Source organism: Saccopteryx bilineata, chromosome 6, assembly GCF_036850765.1.
Source record: "Saccopteryx bilineata isolate mSacBil1 chromosome 6, mSacBil1_pri_phased_curated, whole genome shotgun sequence".
Classification (NCBI taxonomy): Eukaryota; Metazoa; Chordata; class Mammalia; order Chiroptera; family Emballonuridae; genus Saccopteryx; species Saccopteryx bilineata.
The window spans coordinates 104278472-104291088 of NC_089495.1; the positions used below are offsets into that span (position 1 = coordinate 104278472).

The 12617-nt window shown below is 38.6% G+C and overlaps 1 protein-coding gene across 1 annotated transcript in view; it reads right to left on the bottom strand.

Annotated features, from left to right (window-relative positions):
• Window positions 1-262: 262 nt before the first annotated feature.
• Window positions 263-12617, bottom strand: part of NUFIP1 (nuclear FMR1 interacting protein 1) — a 34639-nt gene continuing 22284 nt past the window's right edge. Inside the window, exons 9-10 of the mRNA XM_066236672.1 lie at window positions 4839-5071; window positions 263-3500 (exon numbers count right to left, since the gene is read on the bottom strand). Of these exons, the coding sequence (XP_066092769.1) occupies window positions 3384-3500; window positions 4839-5071 (350 nt within the window). The 3' untranslated portion in view covers window positions 263-3383. The remainder of the gene's footprint in view (window positions 3501-4838; window positions 5072-12617) is intronic.

A 12617-nucleotide genomic window follows, 5' to 3' on the forward strand; every position in this document is an offset into this window, starting at 1 on the left:
CATCGCCCCCTGGTGGGCGTGCTGGGTGGATCCTGGTTGGGCACATGCGGGAGTCTGTCTGACTGTCTCTCCCCGTTTCCAGCTTCAGAAAAAGAAAAAGAAAAAAAAAAAAATATATATATATATATATATGTTTTTTATATATATATAAAAAAACCTAAAAACAAGGTAACTAAGAGACATAGAGACTAAATGCAATGTGCTACCCTGGACTGAATCATCAAACAGGACATTTGTTAAAAAAACAAAAACTGGTGAAATACAAGTATAAATTAAATAAAAACATAAAAATAATCAGAAAAACATATAGGCACAAAACTGCAAATATTTGGCCCAGGAAGCGGTGACATTACTCTCCAGTAACCAGAAAATGAAGACTGTCAGAAACTGGAATGTGGAAACTTTCACACAGCCTTCAAAAGGTCCTGAAATGAAGACACAGGTTTTACTGGTTGTGTACAGACTTAGAAGTCATTTGGGTACAGAAAGTCAACAGAAGACAACTGTTGCTGTCAGTCTGAGACGACCAGAAAGTGTCCCAAACAGCCCTACCTGGTGTGTCAGTCTGTGCTGTACTGCGGGGCAGACCCAGGGCAACAGCTATAAAGAACAGAATTCAACCTGGGGTCTTTCTGCGTACATTCTGAGTGTCTCTCCTCTTTATCATTCCATTCATTCACAATGACTAATTTCCTCCTCTCCCACGTTTGACGAAGGAATAATCATTTGTTCCAATGCCTCTCTCAAGAAGCCTCCAAACCCTGCCCAGGTAGCTCAGTTGGTTAGAGATCATCCAGATATACCAAGGTTGTGGGTTCGACCTGAGCCAAGGCACATATAAGAATCAACCAATGAGTAAATAAATAAGTGGAGTAATAAACTGATGTTTCTCTCACTCTCCTTTCCTCTCTCTATAATCAAGTTAAAAAAAAAAAGGCAGGAAAAAAAAGGGCAGAAATAGTCCAAACATTTCAATTTCAATTATTATAATATAATGGATTAAATTCCCCACTCTTATATTGAACTCCCAAAAAGCTCTTTTGATTGCATTAATTGGGAGAATAAAGTTAATGCAGAGTGAGCCCTGGCCAGTTGGCTCAGGGCATCAACATGGCGTGTGGATGTCCCGGGTTCAATTCCTGGTCAGGGCACACAGAGAAGTGCCCATCTGCTTCTCTTCCCCTCTCCCCTCTTGTTTCTCTCTCTCCCCCTCCTGCAGCCATGACTCAATTGGAGTGAGTTGGCCGTGGGCCCTGAGGATGGCTCCATGGCCTTCGCCTCAGGTACTAAGAAAAGCTCCATTGCTGAACAGAGTAAAGCCCAAATGGGAAGAGCATCTCCCCCTAGTGGGCTTGCCAGGTGGATCCCGGTGGGGCGCATGCAAGAATCTGTCTCTGCCTCCCCTCCTCTCACTAAATTAAAAAAAAAAAAAAATCAATTCAGACTGTATTGAAGATGAAAAAAAAATTTTCAGTTATAAAAGGCACAACTCACCAATAGTTACATACACTTTCATAGCTCAGAACTCAATTAATTAAATGGATCCTAAGATAAGAATGTAGAAGGTCTGAACAATTAGCCTAAAATCCAAAAACACTGTGTATGTAGTTAAGAATAGGTAAAGCACCACACCCCACAACACTCACAGAATATTTACAAATATTGACCATACAGTCGATAAAGTAAAAACCACACAGGCTATATTCTATATGCTTGGAAATTTTAAACACCCATAAATAAGTCCTGGGTTAAAGATAAAGGTAATCGAATCCTCAAACTACCGATTAGAAAAAAGTAACAACAGGCAGCCCAGCTAAAAAGAAGCAATGCTTCATTTATTAGAAAACAAGCAAGACTGAACATAAAACTGCGTAATACACCTTGAAGCAGTAATTGTCAATATCCCTGCAGATAGGTGGTCCATGAAAGTAGTTTCAGAGTCTGAATGCATTCACATATTTGGCATATAACATTTTCATGAGAACCAGTGATAAACTGCAGATTAAGGTATTTTGGAATATCAGCTCAGTTTATAATATTGATTACTTCATCCTGATGAAATGAATTGGGTTAGGAATTACATTTTTGAATGATATAAAAGTTAAAATGAGTTTCTGAAGTCAGCCAAGGCCTTACTCATTTTTGTATCTTTAATCTATGCACAGTGGTGGCACATAAGGACTCAACAGTGTTATATGAACTGATTTAATGCACTGGACAGAGAATTTTCCAAAATACAGGGCTCACTGGGGCAATAGTAGAACAGAATGAAAGATCTGTACAGTGGTGACAGGATTGGGAAACACCTGCACATGAACTTTCACCTTGGGCCTGTGATGCACAGTGCTGACAGGTGTGCCTGGATTCAGGACAGGATGTTACAGGTGCAAAGGAGCAGCAGGAGGGCCAACAGCTATTACAGTTTTCTTGCCTGCCTTCTCACAGGCAAGAGCCATGGACTTTGATAATCACAATTGAGATAAAATTAATTTTTCAACTGCAAAAACATAGTAACTTTTAAAAACCTAGGCCCTTTCACCCGTATGTCAAAAGGGTAGACCTCTAGAGCTCTAGCAAGCACAGATTTTATGTTGTAGAACATAAAATCCGAGTCTCTAGTGTTACAGAAGACAAAAGATCTCAGCAGCTTTTATTTTAAACTTTATAAAAGATTCAATTACTATCTTCACAGGATAAATTTTAACTAAAGCTAAAACTGAGGTAACTATTTCACAGACCGTTCTTGCTATAAGAAATTAGTTGAACCTCATCAAGTACTATCCTTTACATACGTTTGCATGAGGAAATAAAAAAGGTCCAATTCTGAACCATACCAAAAACAAGCATTTTCATTGAATTTAAACATAAACAGAGGCTTTATCAATAGGTGAATTTCCAAATATTCTTTGAAATAAACAAAAATATTTTAAAAAATCAAGACCTTGTAATTATATTAACCTGGTTTACTTTTAAAATATTTTCTCCTTCTACAGTTAAAGAATGATTCTTCTCTCCTGCATTAAAAAAACCTCCACTGTTTATCTCTTTATAACCTACAGCTTTGCTCAGCTGAATCCAGTATCTTCAATTCTTACCTGGCCCAAGAGCAGACTTCTTTACATGACAGCAATGCACACAAACACATAAAAAGCAGAATTTGGTCAGCAAACACTGTATTTAATCTCAACAGTAGAGACCCAGTTTTAAAAACTAGTTAGGTGTTTATTTGCATAGATTCAAAGAAAAACTTGAAAATCTACCATAATATCATATGAAGTTCACAATTTAATTACCAATCCAGTTTAAAAATATTTTTTCCTCCCCTAACTTGAGGATGGCACTATTTTACATGCCTCAGTTATGAGTACTGAAGCATCAGACACCTACACATCTTCACTTGTTGCAGAATTACTATTCAGTCCAAAAAAGTCTTTTTTGATGATGTACCGAACACACTGCAAAATCACATTTCTTTCATGTCGAATGTCTGGAGCTAAAAGCTAAAAAACAAAAAATAGCAAGTAAATAAAATATATCCAAAAAATACAATCTAAAATATTATGTGTGCCTTCCCCCTGATGAAAACACACAAAAAAAGATGCTATGTATCATATCTACTAATTATTTCAATAAAAAATAATGCAGGAACATTTCCTCTTAATGTATATCAGGACCATCTAGCATTTCAAACAGCACAAATGTTAACATCTGGAGTCCTCTCTAGGAGTATATAACAAGGGACAAGAAATATAGTTTTAGAAGTCTGCAATTCTTTAATATAAAAATCATGTCAAAGAGGATCCTACCAAACCCAAATCTATATAAACAGTATAGAAATTGGTAAGTAGATATAATAAAGATAGTAATAATAAAACTAGCAGTTAAAAAGCCCAATATTCCTGAACTTTATAACTTCCCACTTTTGTGATTATAATGAAAAGAAAGCTAAAAGTGCCTGGTATTTAGAATGAGTACATAACCAAGGAGTCATACAATTTGCCAAAAATATAAAGTGACCTCAACTTATTTTTTTATGTTATTAATGCTGCTGGGAAATACCACACAGGAAACTTTCAGTGGAAAAATGATTTAATTTTCCCTTGTAAGGTAAACATTTAAAAAATGCAATTTACTTCGAATAATCCTGAAATTTATAAACTGAGAACACATTTCTGATCAATTTTAACCAGAGGCAACTGTGTCTGCATGTAACTCTCAGAGTGTAGCCACAGAACACTGTAGCTATAGCTCAAGCACTTATCTGACAGGGGAAAACCAGACTTTTCACAGAATGTTCAGTTTCACAACTCCACTAAAACATCTGGAATATTTCTATTTCTAGCTCTCTTAGCCATGAAACAGCTTCATGTCTATTACTTAGAATCAAACAGCTTCATGTCTATTACTTAGAATCAAAAGATGCTTTGCTTCCTCTTTAACTTGAAGAAAGATAATAAATGTTTTAGCACACCACACTGAGAACATAGCCAATTAAACACAAAATAAACACAATAAACCTTTTCTCCTTTCAGCCTGCCATTGTAATTCACTGTGCTTTCAATGAAAACTTTGTCAGTATACTGCAATATACATTTTGTAACCAATCAGTGAAACCTAGATTCTTTTCTTTCAAAGTGTTGAAAATATAATTATTCCATATTTACTGAACATAAGCTATATGCCAAATACAGCTTCAGAATTCAGATACATGCAAGAGTCTTCAAGGAGCATATGTCTCTGGTAAACTTAAAAATCAGGCATGCACACACCCACTAACCCAAATTCCTTCATGATGTGAGAAGAACACAAAGATTAGAATGTAAAGAAAAATCACTTACCATTTCCAGGAGATATGGGTGATGTGTTCTTGGTTCAAATAATGCATGATAGTTGTGATAATCTTTTTTCCCCTTAGGGTTTGTCTTTTTGAAACTTTTCTTTTGGCTTTCATACTTGGCTTCTGAGAAATTTGTCACAGCTGCTTTAACACCTTGACTTGGTCTCTGAGGAGCTTCACTATGAAGAACCTGGTCTTCTGCCAGAACATCTGCTTCATTCTTAATGGGAACTTCTAAATGTGATTATAAAAAGGACACAAAAATGAAAAAAAAAAACAAAACAGATTATCATTCAAAATCATAACAAAATAATCATTTCCCCCAATGTATCACAATATTTTTTAAATTGGGAGTTATAATTGCCAAGACTTAAGGACATTATTACAAACAGCTACAGAAACTGACGTGGATGAAGGGAATGACACCAGACCGAAGCTTGGGCCTGCACAAACAAAGAACGAAGAGTGCCAGAAACAGTGAATACATGTGGGTAATTACAACAGACATTTTTTCATTTGAAAATTCTTAAAGATAATGACTATTGAAAGCAAAAATAATAGCAATGCATGTGGGTTTATAACATCTGTAGAAATAAAATCTATGATAACAATCGCACAAAAAGGAAAAGGAAAATGTAAATTTATTGCTATAAAATTCTTAAATTATATGTGAAGTGATATAATGTCATTTGAAAGTATACCGTGACAAGTTAAAGTTGCACACTATAAACTCTAGGCCAACTCCTATAACATAAAACAAAGAGTATAACTAATAAACCAGTTATTTGAATGCCCTAAAACTTCTGTAGACAACTACTCAATATCTACAAAAGAAACCAAAACACCTTTAAATTATAGGTAGTCCTTGCTTTATACCATCTGAACTGAAATTAAATCTCAGTTACCAAGGAACAGTGCATATAAAATCACAGATTAAAAGTAAAAGAATGGAAGAAGATACCAAGCATACACCAATCACAAGAGAAGTGGAATGGCGATATTAATATCAGACAAAAGAGAGTTCAGAACAGGGACTACCACCAGGGATAAAGAGATAATGATAAAGCAGTCAGTTTATCAAGAACACAGAACAGTAACAGCTAATAACAAGGTGTCAATATCTCTGCAGCAAAACTGAAAGGAGATATAGAGAAATCCATTATAAAGATGAGACTTAAAACATTCTGCTCTCGGTAACTGAAGAACAATTGGGCAGAAAATGAGCAGGGGATACAGAAGACCTGAGTACCACTAACAATCAACTCAGGCTGACAAAGGACACTCAACCCAATATACATTCTTGTCAAGTTCACACAAACATTCACTTTGTATTGGGCTATGAAACAAGTCTCAATAAATTGAAAAAACTGAAAGCATATACGCTGGTCAAATAAGTTTGTAAATATGATATATACGTTTGCTCGCTTATAGTATGTATTGGGTGTTGGGGGACAGGCTGTAAGCAGACCAGGTTGTTATAGTCTAAGGCAGGGGTCAGGAACCTATGGCTCTCAAGCCAGATGTGGCTCTTTTGATGGCTGCATCTGGCTCACAGACAAAGCTTTAATAAAAAAAATAATAACGTTAAAAATATAAAACATTCTCATGTGTTATAATCCATTTCCTACCGTTCATGTTCATGGTTGTGGGTGGCTGGAGCCAATCACAGCTGTCCTCAGAGACAACACCAAATTTTTATTGGATAACGCATAACGTACACAAGTCGTTGTATGGCTCTCAGAAATTACATTTTAAAATATGTGGCGTTCATGACTCTCTCAGCCAAAACGGTTCCTGACCCCTGGCCTAAGGCTTAGTTTTAAGACTAAGCTTTTCCCCATACCCTTAACTGATTGCATGATGTGGGGTGGTGCACTCTCAGGAGGAATCCCATTATGCCTCAGATAAGTGACTTTGTATCAGAGACTTCCCTATTTTATATATTGGATTAAAGGTTTTGATTTCTGCACTATAAAGTGGGGCAGACCAGGAGCTTGCTCTCAGTTCCAGAGATTAGCACTAGAGCAGAGAGCAGGTTGGAGAGAAGAGAAAGGCCACATGGAGGAGAGGAGAGGCAGCCAAGATGGCAGAGTATTGAAAAAGCCAGTTTGTGCAGAGAGAAGGAGATGGGGAACAGAGGTGAATAAGGCTGATGAGCTTGAAACCTTTGATCCTAGGAAACTCGAATAAGTCAGTAGCCCTGAATGAGTGGGTTTTGGAGCACCGTGTGTGTGTTTACTTGCCCGCCAGGTGCAAGCTAGGATTAAAGCTAATAGTCCACCAGTTCTTGGCTCCATTGTTTCATTACCGTCTGTCCAAATCTAATGCAAACCTGCATGGCTAGGCAACTATGATGGTAGCCGTGGCTACTGCCTTTACAATACAGTAGAGAAAAAAATGAAGTCAGAAGTTGTTTCCTTGAAAAGATTATAGAAATTAATAAACATCTAGCAAAACTGATCAAGGAAAAGAAAAACAGAAAACAATAATATGAGGAATCAGCCTGACTGGTAGGGCGCAGTGGATAAAGCATTGACCTGAATGCTCAGGTTGCTGGTTCAAAACCCGAGATCACTGGCTCTGAGCATAGGCTCATCAGCACAGGGTAACTGGCTTGAGTAGGGGAATTGTCCACATGATCCCAAAAGCTTGCCAGTTTGAGCTCAACGTGACTGGTATAAAAAGGGGACACTGGCATGGCGCAGTTAAGGCACAAAGGAAAAGCTCAATGTACAAGAAAAGTGAAAGCAACTATGAGTTGATGGTCCTCACCCTTTCACTTCCTTCCTGTCTCTCCTCTCTCAAAATAAAAAATAAAAATAAAAAGATTAGATATTAAAAATATGAGGATTCAAAGAAGGGACATTATTATATATCCTATAAGATATCACAGAAAAATATTATGAATAACATTATATCAATAAATTAGACAACTTAAAAAATTTTTTTGAAAGACACAAGTCACCAAAAATGACTCAAACAGAAAATTTGAATAGTCCTATACCTAGGAAGGAAATTTATTTCATAATTTAAAGTCTTCCCCAAAAGAAAATACCAAGTACAAATAGATGGCTTCACTGCTGAAATCTATAAATAAGAAAAAAAATGGGCCTGACCAGGTGGCGGTGCAGTGGATAGAGCATCGGACTGGCACGCAGAGAACCCAGGTTCAAGACCCTGAGGTCGCCAGCTGAAGCACAGACACATCTGGTTTGAGCAAGGATCACCAGCTTGAGCCCAAGGTCTCTGGCTCGAGCAAGGGGTCAGTCTGCTGTAGCCCCGGGTCAAGGCATATATGAGAAAGCAATCAATGAACAACTAAAGTACCACAACAAAGAATCGATGTTTCTCATCTCTCTCCCTTCCTGTCTGTCCCTCTCTCTGATTCCGTTTCTGCCAAAAAAAAAAAAAAAAAAAAGGTAGCAATGCTAACAAACCCACAAAAACAAGTGGCAAAAACCAATCTTAACTTAAAAACTCACACAAAGCTGTTACAAAAAGGAAAAACAGACCAAAACTCTTATTGAACATGAATGTAAAAATCCATAATAAAATATTTGCAAAACAAATCCAGCAATGTATTAAAAAATTAATAAACCATGATAAAGTAGACTTTATCCCAGAAATAAAAGGTTGATCTGACATTTGAAAAGCAATCAATGTATATTACCATATTAATAGTAAAGAAGAGCCTGATGGTGAAGCAATGGATCGAGTACTGACCTGGGACCCTGAGGACCCAGGTTCAAAACTCCAAGGTCACAGGCTTGAGTGTGGAAATCAACATGATGCCAAAGTCACTGGCCTGAGCAAGGGGTAGCACTGGCTCAGCTGAAGCCCCCAAGGTCAAGTGTAGAAGTATGAAAAGCAATCAATGAACAACTGAAGTACCACAACTATGAATTGAGGCTTCTCACATCATTCCCTGCCCCAACTGTTCTCAAGAAAAAAAATAAATGAGTAAAAATAGTAAAGAAAAAGCATATGATCAGTTGAAAATTAAAGTTGTTTTTTTTTTCTTTTCCTTTTTCGTTTTTCTGAAGTTGGAAACGGGGAGGCAGTCAGACAGACTCCTGCATGCGCCTGACCGGGATCCACCCGGCATGCCCATCTGGGGCGTTGCTCTGTAGCAACCAGAGCCATTCTAGCGCCTGAGGCAGAGGCCATGGAGCCATCCTCAGAGCCCGGGCCAACTTTTTGCTCCAATGGAGCCTTGGCTGCAGGAGGGGAAGACAGAGACAGAGAGGAAGGAGAGGGGGAGGGGTGGAGAAGCAGATGGGTGGTTCTCCTGTGTGTCCTGGCCAGAAATCAAACTCGGGACTCCTGCACGCCAGGCTGATGTTCTACCACTGAGCCAACTGGCCAGGGCAAATATTAAAGTTTTAAGGCAGGAATCTCTTCCTGTCTTCCCACAATGGATATTCTACATTTTTGGTTACTATGTATTGCAGGTTGATGTGATATAGAGTTCTATTCTAGTTTAGAGACTAGGTTCAATAGTCTAGACAGGAGTATGGGAATCGATTCATATGCCTCAAAACCTTCAACACTCAGGCATTACAAAGGAAATTGCCTTTGAAAGGAAGTGTAGGGTGCATTAAATGCAGACTGACACTGGTCCCAAGCTCTTACGTTCAAGTGCTAGTTCTAGTCCAGGGGTCAGGAACCTATAGCTTGAGAGCCAGATGTGGCTTTTTTGATGGTTGCATCTGGCTCGCAGCCAAATCTTTAATTAAAAAAAAATCGTTAAAAATATAAAACATTCTCATGTATTACAATCCATTCATTTCCTACCGCTCATGTTCACGGTTGCAGGTGGCTGAAACCAATCACAGCTGTGCTCCGGGACAACACCAACGTACACGGGTTGTTGTATGGCTCTCACGAAATTACATTTTAAAATACGTGGTGTTCATGGCTCTCTCAGCCAAAAAGGTTCCCAACCCCTGTTCTAGTTCTTATTATGTGATCTTCGGTCAAGTTAGTTATCTCTGCCTAAATTTCCTCATGAACAGTGGCACCTACTTCATGAGGTGATGGTAATTGAGTAAAGAAAACAAAACAGGGCCTGACATAGAGTAAGCACGATGAAAGAATTTTTCATACTGATAGTTTTGATATGCCTTCAGAATGATGGTGAAAAAGAAAAAAAAACCATAGAAGAATTTACAAAGTGATTTATTGTTGGGCAGATAAAATATATTACGCTCACTTTGTTAAAGATGAAGCTGCCCACGTGGAAGCCCATCTTCCAGGCGATATTAGCTGCCCTTCCTGCTTAAGATGGGCATGATTACATTAATGTGTGTTGGGGGCGGGCTGTGGGCAGGCAGGATCCTTGTAGCCTTGGGCTTGGTTTGGGGACTAAGACTTTCCCATCCTTTTTGATGTAGGGTGGTGCACTCTCATGAGGAATCCCATTATGCCTCAGATAAGTGACTTTGTATCAGAGACTTCCTTGTTTGTATATTGGATTAAAGGTTTTGATTTCTATACTGTAAAGTGTAGAAGACCAGGAGCTTGCTCTCTCTCAATTTCTGAGACTAGCATTAGAGAGGAGAGCAGAGAAAGGTCACATGGAGGAGGCTAGGAGAAGCAGCCTAAATGAGAAACAAAGGAGAATAAGGCTGGTGAGGTAGTGCATGGCCAGTAGCCACCATTGTAGCCATTCACATGCAGGTTAGCATTGGATTCAGACAAACAGTAATAAAACAAGAGCCACAAACTGGTGGGCCATTATCTTTAATCCTAGCTTGTGGGCCATCATCTTTAATCCTAGCTTGCACCCAGTGGGCAAGTAAACACACCCACTGGGCTCCAAAACCCACTCATTCAGCGCTCATAAAGCTACTGACTTATTCGAGTTTCCTAGAATCAAAGGTTTCTACCTCACCAGCCTCAATCTCCTATGTTCCTCATTTCCTTCTCTCTGCACAAACTCTGCACTAACTGGCTTCTCTTTCAGCACTCTTCCATCTTGGGTGCTTCTCCTCTCCTCCACATGGCCTTTCTCTGCTCTCTCCTCTAATAATTAATATATACATGAATTTACCAGGAATTCCAACTGCCTTTTTGATGTTCTGCTTATCTGCCTGACCTCACTCTTACTTACTGGATAATCGCCCCTGAGGCAGAAAAGTTCCAGAAAGCTGATCAACCGCCCAAGAAGGAGCATTCCAGAAAGCTGAAATCCTAAAACCATAAAAGGGAACATACCAGAACTTTTGACTCAGTACCACCTCATATTGGGAGCACCATCTGCAGCACAAGATGTTATATTTTTCATTGGTATATCATTGACATCTAAGTAGTTTTTTAGCTTATTATATATATCTTTGGAGGTAGTGGTGCTTTCTAATCTTTTACAGAACATTTCTTCAGCAAAATGTCCTTTATCAATATATCTTACATAAGTTATCAATACTGCCTCACTGTCTCTCAAAGTTGATTCATCCATTTGCAAGGAGAATTTTCTTGTTTTCAGCTTTTCAATAAGTTGTTTTTCAATATCCTCACTCATTTCGTCTATTCTTCTGCTAACAGTATCGTCACTGAGTGGCATAGCTTTTACATCTTTGTCATCTTTTTCAAGAACCGTTTTAAGAAATGCTGATATTGACGGTTTTTATTAAATTCTCTCCTAGTGTGATTTTCTCCAGTTTTAGCAATGAATAAAGAAATTTGATAACTAGCCTCAAGAACACGATTATTAGTTGAAGTATGAGCAGTAAATAGAAACTCTAATGTTAAAGGGTTAAAGTCGTGTCAAGTCCATTTTCATATTGCCCCCATTAACTATTGAATTGCCCCCCTGTGGGGTGTGGGCCCCACGTTGGGAAACACCGCCCTAGACAAATGTTATAATCTTGTTAATGATTGTGCCATACTGTCATGCCCTCCCCCGCCTGCGTGTGATTGAGGGTGTATAAGCAGCCCCTGAACTACAGTGTGCCCGTAAAGTCATGGTGCACTTTTGATCAGTCACAGGAAAGCAACAAAAGACGATAGAAATGTGAAATCTGCACCAAATAAAAGGAAAACTCTCCCAGTTTCATACCTATTCAGTGCAGTTCGATGTGGGCTCATGCAGATTTTTTAGGGCTCCTTAGGTAGCTATCCCATATAGCCTCTACAGACTCTCCATCAAACTGCCGGTTTCCTTCAACTGCTTATCCCACCCAGTAATGTTATTCCTATGTGGCGGCACTTCGTTATAAATGCGCCGATATTCACATTGCACTTTGATCATGGATTTGAATTTAGCGAGCCACAGAACACACTGAACTTTCCTCTGTACCATCCACATCTTGCCTGGCATGGCCGTGGGCTGCTCCGCTGTATACGTGATGTTATGTCATCATCTGCGCATGCGCACATGCTGCCACATCATCCTATAGGAAGGTTTTCCTTTTATTTGGTGCAGATTTCTATTGTCTTTTGTTGCTTTCCTGTGACCGGTCAAAAGTGCACCATGACTTTATGGACACACTGTATTTTGCGGGCTGCACGATTTGGCCTGCAGATGCCCCGCGTCAGCCATATGCGGCTGGCATATTTAAAATTTCCTCCTTTAATAAAACTCTTCAAAATTTATCTGGACTGGGTAGACTCGATGAAGTGAGGTATGGTGCCTTTCAGAATCTGGGGAGCAGTACTTTATAACATTATCATATAACATTAATGTAATATTTAACAATCCAAATAAATTTAAAATATAGCGATTATGTTGCTTTCAAACCTAAATCACTCTTTTTGGTTTGTGGCCTTTTGAGTAAGTTTT